General features: G+C 41.2%; 1 protein-coding gene across 2 annotated transcripts; it reads right to left on the reverse strand.

Moving 5' to 3' along the window:
• Nucleotides 1–273: 273 nt before the first annotated feature.
• RAB3GAP1 (RAB3 GTPase activating protein catalytic subunit 1) lies at nucleotides 274–21,985 on the reverse strand. Of its 2 annotated transcripts, XM_059852570.1 has the most exons (24): nucleotides 21,853–21,985; nucleotides 21,693–21,748; nucleotides 20,765–20,840; nucleotides 19,387–19,519; nucleotides 19,073–19,151; nucleotides 18,273–18,392; nucleotides 17,534–17,699; nucleotides 17,334–17,433; nucleotides 14,975–15,056; nucleotides 14,435–14,503; nucleotides 13,749–13,822; nucleotides 12,923–13,015; nucleotides 11,331–11,500; nucleotides 10,916–11,014; nucleotides 10,435–10,607; nucleotides 9,487–9,541; nucleotides 8,844–9,197; nucleotides 7,619–7,756; nucleotides 6,158–6,385; nucleotides 5,624–5,720; nucleotides 5,431–5,534; nucleotides 5,205–5,320; nucleotides 4,180–4,282; nucleotides 274–1,363 (listed from the first exon to the last, which is right to left on the reverse strand). In XM_059852570.1, exons 1-24 carry the CDS (start codon nucleotides 21,868–21,870, stop codon nucleotides 1,127–1,129), a joined length of 2,940 nt encoding a protein of 979 aa, XP_059708553.1. In that variant the 5' UTR covers nucleotides 21,871–21,985; the 3' UTR covers nucleotides 274–1,126. The 2 variants fall into 2 exon arrangements, 1 of the variants encoding a protein (XP_059708553.1); XR_009487296.1 differs by lacking the exons at nucleotides 274–1,363; nucleotides 4,180–4,282 and having other exon boundaries at nucleotides 5,240–5,320; nucleotides 5,637–5,720.
• Between the last annotated feature and the right edge of the window lie 274 nt (nucleotides 21,986–22,259).

The raw sequence follows: 22,259 nt of genomic DNA on the forward strand, positions 1-22,259 counted from the left end.
GAAGAAACACACAAACAGCCTGGAAAACAAGGTCTGTGACAAGATTTTACCTTGTTAACTCTTCTTCATCCTGAAAAAATGTATTTCTACTTCATAGAACTTTATGTGAGGAAAAAAGACTCTGATCCCTGTTCCCTCAAAGAAGTTTTAGGGTAACACCTGGTATCCTGTTACTTCCAGCAGAACTCAACTCTCTGTACTCAGTGTAGTCACAATGTCCTTCCTGGATCAGAGCATGCAAGGAGGGCACAGAAAAGCATGGGAATACCAAGAGCCAACAGTACGTTCATATTTATTGAGTAATGTCCACAATACTGTAGCTGTTTGTACATTTGTAAAGTAATGCTGATCTGCTGATTCTCATTCAAACAGATGAAGGTCACTGTAAAGCAACATTGGCACAGGTGGAGTGAGGGGCCAGAGGTGACACAGCTGTCCCCTCCTCTCCCATCGATGACAGGGAGTGCAGACAAATATCTGGGTAAACACCAGTGAGTTGCTCACAGTGAAACACCTCCGGGGTGTCATTTACATCCAGCTTTGGCCCTTGCACCAAGGGAAGGATACAAAGTATCCCAACCCCTCAGTGATCCACTGCAGGCTCTCAGTCAGACTCACTGTCCACTTAGTTCTGTCTGGGAGAAGTGACGAGATCTGGACAACCAGGAGAGTTTAGCACAAACTAGAGTATGAACTGTACACTTTAAATAAAAATAAGGATATTTCAGAAGCACTTGAAATAGTGATTAACCAAAAAATACTGGGCTCTGTGATTATGATTAGTAATAAATATAAATTACTTAATGTTTTTATATATATCAATTTAAGTAGACTAACGTCACTTGATAAAGTCTGATCCTGAAGTGTAAAGCAGCACATTCTGCATGAATTTCAACATGAATATTTGCACACAGCCCATTCAGGTCCGTAATTAAGCTAATGCAAGGAAAGGAAATATGCTCCCTTTGGACAGAGAGTTTGAAACCACTCCTGAAGCCATTCCACACCTCGGAGATGAGTTGCTCCAGCCACCTGTCGGGCGGCCAGTCCAAGTCCTTGGGAAGCAGCGCTCCGGCCGCAGCGCTCTCCAGTCCCTCTGCAGCAGCGCGTCCTGGCCCAGGCCGTGTCAGAAGAAGGTGGTGTCCGCAGAGAAGGCCCCCGCCAGCCGGAAATCCTCGCGGGTCAGCACGCTGTACATGCGCTGCGGCAGCGCCTTGGAGTAGGGGGCGGGCCGGGGCACTGAGGCGCGCAGGATCACCTCCCGGCCCGTGGGCGGGGGGAACTCCGACTGCACCCCCTGCCTGCGCTCCTCCTGCGAGCCCGAGCGCCGCAGCTCCTCCTCCAGCGGTGGCACGGCGGGGACCTGCGACAGAGCACAGGGACAGGGCAGGCTGCTGCCTAACACTGGAATTTAGAAAGCTGCTCGCAGAGGAAGATTAGAAATAGGGAAGACAGCTAGAGGCTTTATGTATACACAGAGCAATGCACTAATGGGATGCTAGGAAATAAAGCGAACGTAACCAGATGGAGGAACCCTCTTGTGGATGGTGAAGCTCTGCCCAGCTGAAGTTCTGATGTGGCAGTGTGAAGCAAGGGTTGTGACTGGAGGAAATGGCCCCTCCTCAGACAGGGTGCTGTCCTCAGCTCCCTGCAGCTACAGGAGGCCAAGGGAGCCTCCACTTCAAAGTCATCAGTGCCACTACTGCAGTCTTGACAGTCACCTGCCTTTCAGACTCCAACACTACTGCAGGATGATGGGCTTTTCATGGCCAGAGAGCCTTGCTGAAATCCCTCTGCTGCACAATCCCAATGGCTGTTCATTGTCTGAGAACCAAGCAGCACCAACACTGACACCAGGATACTGGAAGAAGGGCTGGCATGCCCAATCAACATTCCCTAATTACACATTCCTATGGATACATGCACCCCCACCAACACCCTAATAGGGTCCTTCCTAATTAAAGCATGTACAACTCCACACTGGCACCATCCCTGAGGTGTGGCAGAAGCCACTGGCTGCCCCTTGTGGTCCCTTGCTGCTGCCCCTCTGCTCGCAGCCCTCTCCCAGGAGCAGGGGGGCCGGCCCTGCTTAGCTCTGCAGGCTGTGCCACAGAACCCACCAGGGACACGTGCCAGTGTTCCCACAAGAACAGCTCGAGGAAAACAACAGAGAGGATCTTCCCTGTGCTACACTTCACACTGTTACCCTGCTTCTTTCCCAAATATCTATGTCCAGAAAGTTCCACAGCTTCAGAAGCACTAGTGTTGGGAATGCAGCATCCAGCTAATTGTTCAACACCACCTCCCCCCACAACATCAACGAACAGTGGTGGCAACAAAGAATATAAAGGCATGGCCACACATTTCAGCATCAGAAAACACCAATACTCACTTGAATAAAGGTTTTTGGTTTTTTTGTTTGGTTTGTTTTTTTTGAGAGGGTTTTTTAAAGTTTTGGGTTTTTTTTAACATTTCTCTCTCTTTTCACTATGCATTATTAGGCTCTGAAAATAAAGTGTGAATGCAGAAAAACCATTCTGGAAACACAAAGTTACTTTTATGCTCAACATGTGAACACCAGTATAAACTAAATCTGGCTGCTGCACTATATCCACCAGGATTCAGCTCTATGCAGAGAAGATGAGAAGGAAAGGAGGGACAAAGTTGGTTACCTCATCAGAAGATTCAGTCAGCTTGGAAAGGGATGAGAAAAGAACCAGTGATGAAAGACAGAAACAAAGGCAAGTCAGAGGTGACTTACAAGAGGTTAGGAGGAGACTGTAGGTTTAAGAGACATCATGCACTCCAAGAACATGCACTGGCTATCAGAATTTTCCTGAGAAAACTCAAGAACAGAACACATTATACACAGCTCAGAGAGGAGTCCAGGTTCAAAAGGTAATGAACAAGGAACTCATTTCACTTCTATTTACCAAACAGCTCTCTAATGAAATAACTCGTGGTAGGTTAAACACAAAGTGGGGTTTGTAGCACTTGGTTGGTTGGTTCCTGTCCCACTAAGAAACCTTAATTAACACTGACCAGCTACTAGTGGGAAATACCTGTAAACCCTGCTTTAGTTAGTGGTGTTTCAGCACAAAACCCTAGAAATTTGTGCACATCTACTCAGTCAGATTTGAGAACCCCACTGCCTCTCTTAAAAGAGGCAAGTGCATATGGGTGCGTCACTTACAGGGCACAGTCTTGAGCTTTAAAGGGTAAGGGTGGCTGGTTAGCAGGTTCAGGTTTGCAAACACAATTTCCCTAGAGACTGGAAGAATAAAAGAAGTGTCCTGATTTTCATTCCTCAGATTAACCATGGTCTGTTTTCAGAATGGTCCTTTTTATGCCGAGTTGCAAAATACAGATGATAACAAAAGCATCGATCCTTTTAAAGTGTGTAACACCCAATCACAACATTTTTCCAGCAATTATTTCCAAATGGGATTTCATGCTGGTACCTTGTTATTACCACTGCAGTTAAATTTGAGTTAGAAAATCTGATGCTATAAACAGGTGTAATTCTAATAGAAACTGAAGGTTGACTGCAGTCCATGAGGTTTGGAAATCAATACTTTCAGACTAATTATTCCAAAGACTGCTTAAGAGAAAAAGGCAACATTTATATCAATATCAGCAAGGGAAGGGTCTCCAGAAAACAGATGCAACACTGGCAATAGGTCAACTGAATGCAGAAACTGAAAAAGAACTGAAACTTCCTAAGCATGCTCGTTTCCACAGAAAAAAAATCTCAAGTTTTCCAAGCATAAGCCTCAGTTTAAGAAGTTACTCCTTCTAAAATATGTATTATTATGACCTTTTTCTCTACATTCCTCTGTGAAACAATCAACACTTGACCTTGCTGTGATAAAGCAGAAATTTGTCTTGCTTTAATAGCATTGCTGATGATAGTATTTGCAGTACATAAAGCATTAGTGACACCTCTATCTACCCAGCTGGCTTCAACTGTTGAACATCCTAGCTCACTCACTCTTCTTTGGTCTTGCAAGGTTCTGTTACTGCCAAAATCATGTTGAACATCACAGAAAACACCTCAAGCACATATATGACAATACATGCAGATATGCAAACAAAATACACTGGCACCATATGATAACTCATTGGCTCATTCTGGTTAAATCAGGAATGTCTGCAGCACAACCCAGAGCTCTCTCTTACCCTCTGAGCATTCACAAACAGCTTGTGAATGATGCTGCCAGCAGGTCCTCTTCCTGCACCAACAACTGACACTTCTGGCTGCTCCAGGAGACTGTTTACAAATCTGATGGAACAAATGATTGAAAAGGAAAAAGGAATGGTTAATCCTCGGCCAGATCCAGTGTGCTGACCTAAACAAGCTGTTTCCTGTGCCAAGGCCTTCAAGCATCATTTGCTCAGAGTGAGAACTGGCAGATTCTCTTGCTTTTCTATTCTGAAAGTTTAAGGAAAAAATTCTCCTCCCAGTTACCTAAGAATGAAGCCCAGGCTCCTAAAGCAGATGTATAAAATCAAAAGGAAAGCTTCCATGGTGTTGGCCATGCAGAAGTAGTCACAATGTGACGATTTTCTTTAGCACACAGACATTGCTTTGGTCAGACACCACATCTCTGAACTCCCAACATGTACTGCACAAATGTCATCTCTCCCTCCCAGCACAGCAGCGAGAAGTTAACTTGGGTTTTATAACATATTAGTCATCTTAAGCAGCAAGTAAATAACCTGACAGCAGGTAGCGATGCAAGGGAACATTCCTTGTCACTTTCCATTCAGAGCTCTCAGTGATGTTTCACATCAGCAAGGAGACAAGAATAAGAAAACAACTGTGGAAGGGGCTTTTTCAATCCATAATATTTATAAAAAATACTACATTTCTAGTCCTAATTTTAGTTAAGGTAACAGAGTTCATCAAATATATCTTTTATATACACAAAAAAAAAAGTTAGTCCCCAGTACTATCAAGATAAAACCAAATTCTAGTAAAAAAAACCTGGATCAAATGTCTCCAAAGAGATGCTTAATTGGAGGAGCACTGAGGGTACCCACACACATCATCTCTAGACAGTCTAGTGACAAGGATACCCAAATACGATTCCTAAGTATTTTATTGTCACCATTGTCCTAAGTACAAACAAGGGCATCAGAGGAAAAACAAAACAACACAGTGAAAAATAAGAATTCAGAAAAAAAACCCAAAAACAAGTCACCTTTGTAGATCTCCTTTCTCCTCTTCATTTTCACATTTCTCTACTCCAAATTTTGCTTTGAGAGACCTTGCCCTGGCAATGATGGCTTCCACACTCATAATCTGAGCGATGATTTCCTGCAAGAGTTTAATAAAAGGGAAAATAAAAAAGATGTTCTTTTAAACATTGCCAAGAACAGTGCAAAAGTCAATCAGGTTTTCAGCCCCAGCCACTACAAAAGCCTTACTTCCAACTTCTTGTCCTCGGGACTGGGAAACCGTAGCACTTTGCTGGAATGGGATATTATCTGCTTAATAATCTTCTTAACTGAAGATATATCTTCTACTGCTTCTATTATTAAGAAAGAAACAAAGTAGTAATTATTGACTGCATCACTGTTGCCCCTTAAATATCTTAATAATTTATTAAACATTATTTACCTTCCTCCTTTACCTTGAGTACAGCTGCATGGATGATGCAAGGCAGGAGATGCCTTGCAAGGTCAGCTGGTTTCTGAACTGCAAGGTAATGAAGTACCTGCAACATTAGAAAATTTAATGTTTTAGTGATCAAAACTACTTCCTAAAGATAAGGTTACCTTGGAAAGATGAAGTCACAAGAATGGAACATCACTGTACGACTTAAGAGGCAGTTTTACATTAATCTGCCCAACAGGTTGGAATGAAACTAAAAATAACTGCATTAGGAAACTACAATGTTCCTAACACATATGCAGGTTATTTACTAATAATTCAAAGAAATACCTAAGTAACATTGCATACTTTTAGGTACTTCAAACACCCTCCTGTACAGCAGCAGGAATTTCCAATCAACCCTAAGCCATGCACTAAACAGTCCAGTAACTCCGAGGATACAGTTCAAGGGCCTGTCAGTGTTTAAATGCTGCAGGGGGAGGAAGGAAGGGATGCAGGGAGCATCACAGCCCAGACTGGCACCAGCCCCAAAGCATTCACCTTCTCAGCCTCCCTGGTGTCATCAAAAAGCCTCTTCTGCCTCCGTGCTGGGACTGGCTTTGCTGTCTCCCAGGCCTCCACCCACATGTTGCTGGGAATCTTCATCCGGGCACTCAGCTCACCCCTAATGACTTTATTCCCCTTCTCATCAATCACTTCCTCCTCGATGTAGTCCCGAGGTGAGTACCACCTCACAAAATCCTCCAGACAACAGCCAGGATTAGCTGCCTGCAGGGAGGAGAGGACAGAAAATTTCTTCCTGAAAAATCCTATAAAAACATGACAGCATGGGTAGGAGGGCAATATGGTTTAGAGGGTAGAGCACAGAATAAGAGACATAACTAAGGAAATTCTTTTGTCCACAGCCAACAAACTGTACAGTAGGACAGAAGGAATAAAGCATAAACCAAGACAATGGAAGGGGTAAAACCCACATCAGCAGCAACAATAAAAAAAAAAAAAATCACCTTCTCATCACCTACTATATGTACATTCATCAGTTATTTCAGGCAAGCTCAAAATTATACTGTTAAGATTCTACCTGGCACCAGCCACAGGCAATAAATAGGAATTTTCACTAAGCTTATCCCATTGAAGACTGAAAGAATGAGTGGGCTGCCTAAGTATGCTTTCAGCACTGACTTTCCACCTTTTAACACTCCAATGAAAAAAATTAACCATTTCTTCGTTTAAGAAGGAACTTTAAAGAAGTTCCTTTTGAAAAAGCCTTCATTTTTCACAGATGCAATATGACCACAGTTAACTACATCTATAGGTCCAGAACATAAAAGGAATCCCAGTTTTCTATCTGATGTACCTATGAAGAGTGTACTTGTGCTTCCAATTATAGTTCTCTACTTTTACTTTAAGATTTTAGATTACTTGCATCATATAAATAAAACTTGTACATATATTTAATATGCCATGAGTCCCTGCTAATAAAGTGATCACTGTTATATTATAAATACTCTAACTGTACAGCACATTATATCCTTTTACCATAAACACTGCAATAATTAAAAAGATATATATGGCTGTTCCATTACAAAATCTCCAATCTTTTTAGTGTTGAGCTCCTGTGATGACAGCAGTAGATGTGCTCTTAGCTCCCTCTGCAGAGCTCAGATAGGAAATGAAACCCAAAACCACAGTTAGTCCAGTCCCAACCTGATGAATGTCTGTTTTAATTCACAACTGGGAAATTGCATGTTTGATGTGTTTTTTTCCCTTCCCACAGACATTGTGTAAATCTACTGGGACCTTACAGGGTAACAGATCACATCCTCATAGATTTTGAAATGTGCCAAGAGTTTTCACAATAGGTTTTTATTTTCAACTTGAAACTAACTGGAAACTGTTTTATGGACAAAAAAAACCTTAGAAACCTTCAGAACTGTCCAACACAATCAAGAGGGACAGTTGCATTCAGAGGAAAGCAATCTAATTTCACAGCAGTGCTACCTTGAAGGACTCCATGTCGGAGAGCAGGCAGGCGCTCTGCATGCGCGCCCGCAGGTGAGCGCCCTCCGCCGACGTCCCCAGCTTGGCCAGCACCTCTGACTGCTCCTCCAGCAGGTCCTCAGTCATGGGGGCTGGCTCCTGTGACAGGGAAACACAAAGAGTTACTGACAGCCCCTCCCAGAGTCAGCCTGGGGCAAGGAGGAAAAGCAAGAAGCTCCTTCTCACTCCAAGTTCATTCTGCTTCCTTTGTACTCAGAGGAAATTATCACAACTTTCTACTGCCTCAACAGTTCAGCCTCAAATTGTGCATCTGAAGAAGACACTAAAAAAGAAACTAAACAGAAAATATAACCTGGGAATGAGGTACCAATATAAGGATATATTGCTAAAGTGCCAAAATCCTGGAAATGTTTGACAGGTACAATTTGCTGAGATTGATGAAAATCTACCCAAAGCAATGCAGAATCTTTGCTGTCAATACTGTCAGCACATAATTAATTGAGAACATTTTCCCTGACTACTCTCTGCTCATATGTTTTTCCCAAGCAAAGCAACACTACTTAGAAATAATTTCTCTCAGGAGAATGAAAACCACTGTATTCTTCATGCATGGCTGATTTCAAACAACTTTCTGTGACAGAACCACTTCCTATTTCATCCCTGGTCACTCTGCAGGAAAGGCTGTTGATGTCAGGTAACATTTCTAGTTGTTTGATGATAAACCTGCTGTAGAGAATGGCACCAAACCTAATGTCTAGGGCCTTTTATATGTGAGCTGAGAAATTATGAAAAAATTATGAACCAAATACATCAGCATAACTAATCCAGTACTGTGCAAAGTCAGGCAGAAATCTCTGTGGTGCAAGGACCATAGCAGTTCCTATTTTATAGGAAAGAAAGAAAGGAGGGGATGGAAGATGCCTCAAGAAGTGGAAATAAAAAGAACCCCAAATTTAAGGTAGGCAAGGAAGTTTAATTCTTGTTTGAAAATATTGTTTGGAGTGAAATTTGGTACGGACACACTCTCAAATAAAACAGAAAGTGTGAGATTAGCAGCCTCATTCAGTTTTAAAGATTAAAAACAAGGTATTAGGTCAAAAACACTCAGCAATTTTAACAACAGACAAGGCTGTAACCTGCAAACTGTTTGCAGTTTCACAATCCCAGGTATGAGGCACGTTCTGTGTGTTCTACTGCACATCTGGCTCAACTCCTGCTCCCTCACCTGTGTTATGGGAACGTACAGAGGCTCTCCTGGATGCAGCAGCATCAGTTTTCCATGTGGGTGCAAACGACCTTCTGGTTTTAAGTTTACAGACTCTTTTGCTCCTTTCTTGCCATTTTCCTGTCCATTTCCTTTAAGATCTTCTGTGTCACTGAGACATTCAAAAAACTCCTCTTCACTGTCACTCCATGAGTCCCAAGACTTGCCAAATTCTTTTTCCTTGTCAGGGTTATCTCCAGAGTGATCTCCTCCTTTGGCACCATCACCAGAAGCACCACCAGGTGAACGATCAGACATGCTCCCCCTCTTCCCCTCATCTCTTGCTTTCTTCCTTTCAATGCAACAATTTAGCATCTAATTTAACAAGTTAAAGGAACAAAGAAAAATTGTTCAGCAATTATTTCCCTTATGGAGACTATCATACAGAAAAACCCGAAGAGCCACTGAAAATGTCTTAAAATTCTAAAAGATAACAATTCCACTGAACTTGTTGCTGTAACAAAATTTTTCTCAAGAAATGAATTCCACACCCAGAAAACACAAGCACAACTAAATCTACAAAAACTACATATTTAGCTAATCATTACTACACTTTTGACAGTTTCCTTAGGAGAAAAATCATTCTTAAATTTGGGATATTTACCTGAAGTTTCTGGTGCAGTAAACAACATCTCAGATCTGGAGAGCCATTAGCTAATCTAACAAAAGGTAGAAGTGTAACCATTATCAATTATAAAGTTGCATCTTTCACAGACATGTGGTCTTAAATCACATGAAATCCAGAAGAAGGACAAATACCCATATTGAACCCACCCCCACCATTTCAACTACACAGCTCTTCTATTGTCTCAGCAGACAAGCCCAGAATTTAAATCACATGTATTTCCCAGAGGTGATTTCAGGAGCTCAGAGATCACTCACACTAGTGCGAAACACTGAATTCCTGGTCAGTTCTCCAATTGGAAGTTGAAAAGGTAACTGTTTTCAAACAGGAATTAAGCATCCTTGACTGTACTTTTAAAACTGCAATGATACAGCGGAGTCATTGCTATACATTTCAGCTTCTATTTTGTCTGCTAGTGTAACCATTTCAAACTATAAATGTAGTATATTAAACTGTTAACATGCCAGTCTGTCACATTAACAAAAAAACCAAAACCCCGACCAAATACCACATCCCTAAAAGCAGGGTATGTTATTGCTCTACCTCACCTTGAGAGAGCCCCTGGTTTGGTCTGCCCCAAGCTCTGCTGCAGCAGACAGAACCTGGAAGGGCTGGGATACCTGAAAAGGCTATTGCACCAGCAGGACCATGGAACAGCTCCCTTAGAAGACAGGTGAAACTACACCACAGTAAGTTTTTTTTCCCACCCTCATTCACACAGTGGAGTGAATGTCTAAGCTGAGCTTCCCCGGGCATGCTGGTCCTTACTCCCTGCCCTTTCTTGCATTAAGTAGAGTAATAAAAACAGAGATAGCATTTGCAATTTAAAAAAACCCCAGAACTGTATGTTTCGAAGTCACAGTGACCCCACTCATCTCCTGGAACAAAGAACATTTTCTATGACCAAGGAAGAACAAGAAGTCTCACCCTGGAATAAGGTAGTTGTTCTCCCATCTGTAACGCATTTCCAGCACAAACTCTTGCCAAAGATGTGCCACTCCTTTGACTCCTCCATGGTAGAAGTTTATCATACAAAGACATAAAGCTAATTTGTATGTCAGACTGTCAGATGGAGCAGACTTAAACTGGCTGAAGAGATTCTAGGGAAGAAATAAAAGAAAGCAAGAAATATAGAAACAATGGCATTGTTTTCCAAAACCATGTGAGCCCTTTCCTATTTGTAAGTGTAAGTGGCTAAGCAACATTTTAATTTAGAAGATACCAAAAAGGAAGAAAAAAGCAATAAGAAGGAAAAAGAAATCATCACTACTTCTACCCAGAGATTCCACAAAGGTAAATTCATCTTTCCACAAGCTAAATATTACAAGATGTAGGGAAAGCACAACACAGTCTATATAAACACACACTCAAAATTGCTTTCTCTCTTGTGTCACTCAACAAAACTTACATAATCTTCACTCTCTGGAGGAGGATTGTTTCCTGCTGAAGTGCTGGCTCTGTTTTCAAATACATCTGCAAGTTTGTCAGCAGCATCAGGAAATAAGAACTAGAAGAAAAAAAAATTAAACCTTCCATCAGTATGGTTTTCCTTCCTTTTCCACTTTCTCCATAAAGTTACTGCTAGCTTCATACCAGCAATCCCTATAATTAAAATTGTTAGCAGAGTTCAGAGATCAGTTTTAGCCCACTTATAGTACACAGATTTGTAACAACTTGGGCTGTTCCAAGAAGCTGATAAATGCATTTCAAGCACTGGAACTGACAGCAGATATCTTTAAATCTGCCACAGGCTCTAAAGCAAATGCATCAGTGTATGAAGTCCATGTGCCCTCTGAGTCCATGTGCAGGGACAGCTCACTCACAAGGAGAATGGTGTTGAGCACATCATTGTTCAGAGGAGACTCATCCACACCTCTGTGCTTGCGGATCTTCTTCTTGGCACTGTGAACCATATTTGTGACTGATAATTTGGGGATTGGGACTGGTGCTGGCTCCGTGAGCTTTGACAGCGCGTGGGTGATATCAGCAACCTCTAGCAAATAAAATAAAAACAATTAGAACAAAAGAAAATAAAACCCCAAACACTAGAACGTGTCTCTTCAAGAGTTCACCTTTCTTAATCAGCCTATTTATCTTGTATTGATATTTAGCCCCTTGTGAACCAGAGCTACACCTCTGCTGCCAGGTTCCATGCCTGACATTCACTGTTCTTAGCAAATACAGGCAGAAGGAGGTCACAAATGAGTCACAGACTGTCCTTGATTTAATTCACTAAATGAAGTCTAGACTGAGCTGGCTGCAGGTAGTGCCTGCTGTAGCAGCATTGCTCTTGCAGTTACCAACAGAATATGCCAAAAGCCTGGTAGAGACTCAGTACTTAAACCCTGGTTATACGTCATACCAATGAACACACTGCAGGTAACAAAGACTGCTCCAGCACATGGTAAAGCTTTAGATGAATATTAAATAAATCCTGTATTAATAACTAACCTCAGATAGTGTAAGCACAATTCTGTTATAGAGTTCTCAGGCAAACTTCTCAAATCAAAAGACTGCTTTTTTTTCAGACCTGCTGCTGGTAAACTCTAGAACGTTTCTTCCAATAAGCTGAATTAATATTGTTATAAAGACAGCTGACAAATTGAAGTGAATAATTAGGAGCAGCCTGAAAAAGCCCATCCTGGCAAGCCCAGAGCTAAGAAGGGCTAAAGGAACTGTATGTTAAACACTCAGTAATGCACACCCTTCTCAGTCTAACACCTTTTTAAGCTCACTAGCAAGCTCCCTCTTCAAAACTAAGATCAAGTATAACCAAGGAAAATACATTGATACAGGCCATATTTGGAGGGAAGAACAAGTGACAAGTAGCAGGAAGGAAGGGAATTTTCACTATATACATCAAGAAAAGCCAAAGAGAGGGACAGAGACATCAAAAATATGGCAGTATTTACATAGTTGGGATAAAGCCTGACTTGCTGGTCAGATAATCTGGGAAGTTTTAATTTTCTTTTTTCATTAGAAGCCCTTAAAATGGAGAGGATGAGAGCAAAGCCTTTCAAAGAGATTGAAGACTCTTTAAACTGACTGTTCACATGTAATACAGAGTACAACAAAAAGGAGAAAGAAGTGGAAAAAGCAAAAATACATAAAACTATAAAGACAAATCTGATGCGTCCTATAACCAACTCTTGTATATTCTAGTAAAATTTTAAGCTTTTCTATTCTTGTAAAAAGAAACAGACACAACATTAACGGAGGCAATTGTCCCTCTGGGGCTCTGGGAGCTAAACTTGTCTAGAATTCATGAGAAATTTCACCATGAAGCCCTGGCCAGGAAATTCCCAGGAGAATGTGTAAGAGTTATAAATACCAGTCAAGACAAGGGTACAGGGAAGGTAACTAACACAAAACTATTAAATACAAGTAACACAAATCAAGTGGATTTTAGTTTTACCTTTTCCTTCCTCATCAAATGCAGACCTTCCAAGTATCTCATCCGTTGACTCCTTCCGACGGCAAAGCTTGAAGAACTCAGTAAGGAAATCACCTGGTAGAGGAACAAAGCTCCTGAACTCAGGCAAAAATCTCTGAGCAATGAGCCAACACTCTAAATTATGCCCCAAAGACAGTAATTTTTATATTGTCTTCTGAAAGAACATCTGATAATTTGTTCTGAAGCACAAATATCTTGTGCACAAAATCCACATAATTAAATTATCTGAAGCAAAAAACCCACATAATTAAAGCTTAAGTAAATGTACACCCAGGCAGCTGTTGGCTACCTCTCCAGAGCACAGCTCTGCCTGCAGTTTAATTCACCCAAAACAGGATAGAACTTGGAAAGTTTTGAAGCCCTTTTCCCCACAAGCTTAAAGGGAGGGACAGAGAGAGGAGTACAGCTCTCCAGAAGTATTAATCCTCCTTGTCAGAAAGGTTGGTTGAACTAAGGAGATGGATACATGCAAAACACACTTAATAATATGGGAAGATTCTAGGAAATCTAAATTTTCACAGAACACAGAGAAAATTCTTATTCTCTGGAACCTGGTGAAATAAGAATAGCAATGAATTTCACCATACACAGAGACAGAATAAACTACAACAGGAACTTATGTATTTGCAAAACGTGTTCTTGAAAAAGAAACCCAAAATATGTTCACTCAAAAAAATGAGGGAAGTGAGCAAACAGGCCATCAGGTAATCAACTCAACCCTAACTTCATAACTTGGTAGTTTTAGTTTAAAAGCTGCAGGAGAAGACAGGAAATTCTGATGTCTTACCCAACAGACACTGAGGGTTATCTGCTTTTCTAACTCTCACAGACCACTGGGGTGCTTGAAGTGGATCCAGGTCGCTTGGGGAAAAAAAAAAAATTAAGAAAAAGAAAAAAGAAGAAAAAGAAAAAAAAAAAAAAGAAAAAAAGAAAATCAAATGCCACTGTAAGTATTGGAAAGACGAGTACCAAATTCTCAATAAATGTCATGTCATAACCAGTGAGGTCACCACGTTACCCAGGAGAACGTGACAAGCAAGAGTCCCTACTCTATGTGTGTGCATGACATGAACAAGAACTTCTTCCTCTTTAGCATTCCTCTGGATGACAGTTTTTGGGAGAGGGATATCAAGCAGTGAATTGTTTTTACCTTTCATGCTCCCATCTTTTCCCAAGAAATCTAACCCATCTTTTCCAAGAAATATGTGATACATAAAATTTTCAAGTCTAACGTGGGAATATGCTCAAAACCAGGGGTTTGTGTTCTGTTGAGATCACAAAACAATAATATTTTCTCACAGAAATGCATTTCAAAAAGTGTTTTCCCAAATTAGATGTTCTATCAGCTGACATTAGTATTCCTCAAAATGGGTTCTTTTCCACATGTGAAGCCACACAATGTTTGAGATGACACTAAAATGGAGCAGTGAGCAAAAAAAGCACACTTATTTGCAACTCGGACAAGATACTTACGAATAAACATCATTGTCAACAATTATCCCTTCTGCAAGGTGAGGCCATGTTGTAGCTAAATGCAGCTCACTGAAACAAAACAAGATTTCAATCTTTCAGTGATAGCAGAAATTCCCTCCACCACAGTTAATGTTTTGAAAGGTATTTGTGGTAGTTCATATTTGATTCCCTCTTTGTTCTCCAGTAAGTTTTCACACTGCATACATGAGAGCAAGCCCAACCCTTGAACAAAAGCACATAATTTTTAAGGTTTATCTTGAGGAATATTTCAAGATAATAATTTCAGAGATAAATGGGGTACTGCAGCAGTTTATTCTAAAAGCCACATGAGCTTGAACTCTGAATATCATCAGACAATTTTACAAACGACCTTATTTGCTATTAAACCATTATCCATCACAGACGTCTCTGATGCACCTGAATAATTAAGTAGCTGTTGGACATGCTAAGTGGTAGGTAGGTAAAGCTAAGATTTGAAATAACACCTTTAAGTCCTCCATTAAGGAAGTTATAAAACAGTTTTCTGAACTCTTCTCTTACCTAATAGGATCTTCACAGGCACCAAATGGTAACTTCCCAAATTCCAGGCCTCCAACTTCTCCCCCAACTAGAGCATCTATATCTGGAGGAAAATCAACAATCAACCATTTTCCATAAAGAATTTGTGGAACATTTGAAGCAGCATATCACCTTCATTTCACTGCAAAGACTGTAACTTGCAGGATGACCAGAGAAGAGCTGAGCAGCCAAGGTGACTGAGCTAGAAGAACACAATCCTGACATACAAAGTAATTGCTTCCAACAGAAACTGAAACAGGACATTCAAAGGGACAGACACAATTCTTGTAATTCATGTTGAGGGAAGGTTATTCCCTTCATACAGGCAAGGATGATAGCTATAAAGACAGCCCTAAAAGCCCAATGTTGGCACAAGAACAGACACAAAAGTGCCATAAAAATGCTTGGGCAGGAAATCAGTTCCAAGCAGAGACGGGAGACTCTGGAAGAGCAACTCCACAGAGTGAAAAAACAGCTACTTTTAAAAGTTGACAATTTTATCAAAAGAGGACTTAATCAAATAATCTTGGGGATTCCCTGTAGTCCCTGGCACTTTGAGATGCCTCCCAGCACCCTCAGGCACTTTCCATGTTATTGCCTTCAAATACATAAATCAAAACCAGACAGTCTCCACTGAACAAAAATTAAAGTGGGCAATAATAATAATGTAGTGTAATGTCATTATAATAATGCTGTTACAGCATCTGATCTGCAATTTTAACTGCATCTGGCAAACTGTTTACAAACAAAACAAGTGAGGGATTAGCACAGATGAAGTATCTGGATAACTTAATTACATAATTCCTTCTGCAGAGAAGATAAAAGACATTTAAATTCTTTGGTTTTATTTGAGAACAGCTAACTGAGTGACGGTATATAAGTTACAGGTCTAGTTCTTCCCAGTGAACCTAAAACCACAACTGCATGTAGCAGTAGCAGTAAAACAGATGCTGTCCATCTCCAGTTTCTGCAACAAACTTTGACACCCTTAGCCACAACACTGGTACTAAAGGAGTGGAAGTTATTCAAACTGCTCCAATCAAGAAATACGATCCAAGTGATACAATCATCCACGACAAACCTGAGATCCTGACTCAGTGAATAACTACAGCAAGGCAGAGAGACTACAGAAAATAGATTTTGTCTGCAGAAACAATAAAAAGATAAAATCTGCGGAATTCATTTCCCAAGTTCTTCAGGTAAACTTGGTTAACCAAAGAGGAACTATCATTTAAAACAGCACTGATTTTCTCTCTAATAAGCAGAACTCTCTTTAAATATATGTTCAACATACATTCCTTAGCTACAGAGCACAGAATCAACCTCACTGCACACTTCTTCAAAACATAGGATTTTGATTACTATACTTTTTTAAGCAAAGAAAAGCCAAACAATTAGATAACCAAGGCCACATGAGTTCTGTCTCTCCAAATGTACCCTAAATACCCCAAGCTTGTTATGTAAAACTGCTACCAAGTCAAGAAAAGAACTTGGGCATTTTAACTGTTCCACCACCTTGAACCTAAAGCATCACATCACTAATAAAATGTATGTTAAGGAGGAACTAATATCTACCTTTTTCCTATGGGTTTGTTTACCTTCGAGAAGTTTATCATTTATTTTCTGCTACTACCTATATAAAAACAGGTCTGTTAAAACCAAATCCTTGATACTCAAGGAAGACAGCACCACCATCAAGAATAAGAGATCATTTTGAGACTACTACAGCATCACTATGGCATAAACTTATCAAGTCTGCTCTATATACTTTAAATGTAAGACTAAATATTATTTCTCCCTTTTACACAAGGCTACTATAACAAAAAACTTGCTCAGAAATTCCTCCTGCATTAAATTTAGTACTGTGTCAACAATAATAAAAATCCAAACCCTTACCTCAAGTGAGGTCCATATAGTATTTTCTGCTTTTCCCACTGCTAATACACTTAGACAGTGAAGTACCAAAATAAGGAACTTTATGGAAACAATTGACAAGAACTCCCACAAAGTATTAGCATCTACTAGAATCTGAATCTAAACATTTCCCTAGGAAATCCAGGGCAGAATTCTTCACAGATTCAGTCACCCTTTTCATTCCACATGGATACCACTATTTTAGGAACACCATTGTTTCCAGGCACAGTCCTATCCAAAACATCCATCCCAGCCAAGAGCTACAACCTGAGAGGTGCCTTGCCCATCATACAGAGTGGGATTGGACTGAAGCCTTTCCTAGCAAAGCAGAAAATGTTAGAATTCTTCTGGCAAGATACACAAGTATTTTCTTTAGCATTGACTGGTTGTCTCAAAATGAGTTATTCTGAGGACACAAGTCTCCTACCTGGTGGCTGCTGTGGCCAGAAGTACTGCTGCCAGTCCTGAAGCACAAAGGTAAGGCGAATAGCCATGCTAACTGGAGGCAGAGGTGTTAAAGGGCAGCCCTTCAAAATACCAGAGAACAAGTCCAATGTAAAGAGCAAATCCTCTCAAACACTCTAGGGGTTGAACACAAATTATAGATAGCATCAGTTTTATACTTACAATCTTGGTTTTGAAGATGTCCAGCAGCCCTGACAGATGGGTGTACTGGCTGGGCACCTTGCGCAGATGAACCATCTCAAAGTCCGTGCGCACGCCCGGGCCCTGGCACTCCCCTACGTACATCCGGCGCCACTTGTGATGGATCTGCACGAACAGTGGCACCTGACTGCACAACAGGAATACTGCACATCATTCAAGTGTCCTGCTGCCTTGTAGTCTCTAAAACTAGCTGAATATTCTAGCATAATTTCATCATTTCATCCTTCTCTTACATAAACACACTTTGAAACACTTCCCAGGAGTCACAGAAAATCACTGTTTAATGTCATTAAACACAATGCCCAACAAATTGCCATTCCATAATCACAGCCCACTTCATGACTTCACTTACCTCATTTTCAGTCTATATAATTTTTGAGGAAGATTAGGAAGTTACTGTTACTACACATAGGGAAGAAATCCTCTTGCAAAAGTAATGTCTTATAAATTACATATTATTCCTACAACTTCTAGTAGCTTTTAACAGCCCTAAAGATTTTTAAACAATAATGAAAATAAACAAAACATTGACTCAATCTTTACATATGGAGATTTTTTCAACCCTTCTCTAACAATATTACAGTACAAATAAACAAAAACCTCTGAACGTATTTTGCTAACAATTTAATACCTTTTCCTCACCATTGCAGTATGCTGGAGTTTTACCTGGACAGGTAAAAAGGTTTATGCTTTCACCTACCAGCCAGTGTTGCCCAGTGCAATGGAAATGGAACTCAGCAAGAGGTTGCACTTGGATTCACTAACAACAGCATCGTTATTCGCAGCCGGAGCGATAACCACAAACTCACGTAAGCCGTACCTGAGAGACACAGAGAAAAAAGCACATTTCTAGTCCCTGGCAAACCAGCTGAAACATGATTTTTAAAAAATACTGTGACCTGGAGAACTCAACTGTCACGCACAGATTGTGAAATCTGTTAATTTGATGCATGTACCTCTTCATTTTTAGAGAGGTCAAGAACTGAGTGGGTATGGAGTGCTGCAGATGCTGAACTCACAAGCCCCCTGAGTGCAACAGCATTCCAACACTGTAATGTGTTTGACTGGGAGGACTGTCAGGTCTAGCAGTCCTGAGGTTTTCCAGTTTATGTTCATAATGACTGAAACTGCTTATACATAAAACCAATCTCTCCAGAATAAATCCTATTATGTGCTCAGATTTGCATTAGTAAGAATGTAATTGTTGTTTGTTAAGGTGGTGCAGCATTCCTTTTTAAGAATGTACCTAAATATTACATATATAAATGCCTGGTTAATATATGAAATTGAGACAAAAATTTGGGGGGGGGGGGGGGGGGGAAACAAACTAAAGATAGGCCCACTACAGCAGGCTTGTTTTGCATTCCTTTCTTGTGTCTAGTACAAAGAAACATTTTACTTAAGCTTTAACTTTTAATTGAAAAAACAAATATACAACTGATTGTGCCAGATTTTCCAGCTGCTATGCTCATTTGCAGTAGAGATGAGAGGCACACATACCATCTCACCAGACAGTGGGCTCGAGGAGGAAAGTCATTGTTCATGCACAGCAAGTCCTGCATTGGCAGAGGAAGGGCATCTGTGACAAAAAATGATACATGATCAACGTATCATCACATCCATCCAGCTCACTTCCAAATGCCTTGTATTAGCACCGTGTGAATGCAAAGCAAACTAAAAACAGAAATGTCAGATCACACTCATCAGACCTCAGAAAATCCCACACAGACACAAATCAGCACACTGTGGACTCCACATTCTGACACTGTCTTCTGCGATTATCCTTACAAGTGTGGAAGGGAACTATCAGGTACCTTCTCCCAGCTCTTCTTTCCCATCTTTGTCACTGGGTTCTTGTACAAGATAATGATGGGTAACTGAGAATTTGAAGTCCGCAAATGAAATTTCATCTGATTTCTCTTCCCATGTTCCTGTGGTAAATATACCCTGCATATAAAAAAAGAAGATAGTATCTCATAAATTTATGTTAACATTCATTAGTCTTTAAAAGTCTTTAAAATTAGTCTTTCAAATATTGCCTATGTGATCAATAATGTTGGTTCACACTTTTCTACTGCCTAATGGCTCAGCATGATTTAATTTCAATAAGCACTTCTCCAAGCTCTTCATTATAAAGGTAGCTGGCTGCTAAAATCCATGTTGCCAATAATCATGTTCATTCCAAAAATCAGATATCATCTTGCTGTCTTCAGAACTATATGGCAATAAAGATTTGCATCCTCACATATGCAACTGTACATCTGAAGATAGGCACCCTCAACTTTGCACAGAGACAGAAGTTTCCCACCTGGGATTTTATCTACATCTAAACTGTTCTGTGCAAATATTACCTTGATAATTACCTTCACCAACAAATGATTATTTTTATCTACAACTTACAAAACTTGTGCAAGAATAATTAATTTTTAAACAAAAATACAGCATGGGAATGTCTAAAAAAATCAGCACCACTGCTCCTACTAAAAGCAACTTGGACAATCTTTTGATCTTACAGCGTGTTAGGAAGAGAGCTCTGGTCTAGAAAAGAAGACATGTAGAAATACAGGGACAGCTAAGGTGCAGTTCATTAGATAACATAAGATTTATTCCAAATACTCTGTACCTGACTAGAATGAAAAGCAGTGAGATTCCCCTGGAAACACAGCAGCCATTCCACACAAACCAGCTGAGTTTATCTGCATTACTATGCAGAAGAGCTCAGCAATTTCCTCTGCATTTCACAGGACTGAGAAAGCATCACAAAGGCTCTAATTAGACTCTGAAAAAATCTCTCCCATCTATGAAACACACTGAGTCACAAGAAGCACTGTGCAAATCTCAGCCAAAAATACAAGAGGTGTGACAAAGGCACAAGGCAGGACAAAAAGATTCCTTGAGTATTTAGAGCAGCTTCAACCATGTTTCCAGATTCAAACTTAGAATTTAAAAAAAATCTCTAAGCACTACAGGAAGATTCATCTTTGTCAGGGAAAGAGCCTGTTTGACAGATGACCCAGCAATGAATTTACAGTAATTGTTTGTCAAATTGACACTTCTACAAGTGAAATTCCCTAATAAAGTCATTATCTGCCACACCTAAGAAAACAACGATAGATTAAATACATGTGTGCATTATTGTATTACTAATTAGCAATTCAAATTCTACAGAAAAATTCAGAAGCAGTAACTGACCTTCTCTAGAGGTTTGCCTGAAGAAATCCCAATAAGTTTCCAGTCATTCAATACTTCTTCTATTTTTGAAATAAATCTGTTAGGAGGGAAAACGCATTAATATTTGCTGAACAGTAAACCTGTATTATAATTCAGCCACCTCAAAGTACGTAGTACGTTGTTCTGCTAGGGAATTCCTTGAAAAAGCCCAAAGAACAAACAAACACCACAAGTATCACAGTAAAGCCAGAAAAACTGCTTCTTTGTCCACTAAACAGTCTTCCTATGCTTAAACTTCACATAGCAGTTACTTTTAGCTATGAGCATCTTTTGACTGTTTTAAGAATCTCAACTTTTTCTGAAAGAAAAGACGTTATGTACTGCAGCGCATAACATCTGCAGCACATAACTCCTGCTTCATTAATAACAGATAGATAAGCATTTAAGACATAATTGTCACTAAATTCAGATTTAAAGTGCAGCACTTTAAATCTCTTGTCTTTTGTCATAAACGTTATCACCATTGAAAAAAGCATTTAAAAAACAATACATTCACAGTGCAAGAGCGTTCTTCGCCTTAAATTTCTTCGTACATTGTTCTACTAACTTTTAAAGGCTTCAGCTATGAGACGACTGTCTTAACAATCAGACAGCTACTTAGAAAACACATAAGCCTTCTGAATGTATATTCTAATCCCTTGCAAACAGGTATTAAACGGGACCTTTCACTAAGTTCAGAAACAGCTCGACTAGAGCCTCTTAACCCGCTCCTCGGCCGCGGCCTGAGCCTAAAGCGGAACAGCCGGGAAGGGCTCCAGGAAGGGCTCCGGGTGCTCCCGGCCGGGGGAGCGGCCGCGCCGCGGGGTCCGGCTCCCGGCAGCAGCGGCCGGGCCGCGCTCGGCGGAGCCCCCGGGCACCCGCGCCGGGTAAGGGGCGCGGCAGCACCTACCTCTCCCACTCGGAGGCGGTGGTGAAGTCCGTGATCTCGAACACCTCCGACTCGGGCTGAGGGGAGAGAGCGGGAGAGGCGGTGAGCGGAGAGAGCAGGGGGAGACAGAGGGAGAATGGGGGAACAGGGAGCGAGCGGGAGGAGCGGAACACACACTCACTTCGCTGTCCGCCGCCATCTTGCGCCGCTGCCGGCCCCCCCAGCGGCGGAGGCTGCCGGGAACGTGGCGGAGGGCGGCGCCTCCTCAGAGTCTGGACCTTCCTCACTGCCCGGAGCTCCTGGGCTCCTTCGCAGCTCAGCTTCCTGTCACAGTATGTTTCTCCTCGGTTCTCTCGTTCGTCCGGGTGGGGCTCTCGCACAGCCCGGTTCCTGCCTCCCCGGGTCGTGTCTCTCTTTCCCGGCCGGCTGCAGCCCCTCACGGGACGCCCGCGGGCGCAGTCGCTTCACACCGGCGCGAAGCTGAAGCGGGGGCTGCTCCCACAGATTCTCCGGCTCCGTCAGCGAGAGTCCAGAAGGGCTCCCTCAGATGTTCGAGTAACACAGCCCTTGTCAGCCAGCCGGGGGCTG

Source organism: Haemorhous mexicanus, chromosome 8 (genome assembly GCF_027477595.1).
Source record: "Haemorhous mexicanus isolate bHaeMex1 chromosome 8, bHaeMex1.pri, whole genome shotgun sequence".
NCBI classification, from domain to species: Eukaryota; Metazoa; Chordata; class Aves; order Passeriformes; family Fringillidae; genus Haemorhous; species Haemorhous mexicanus.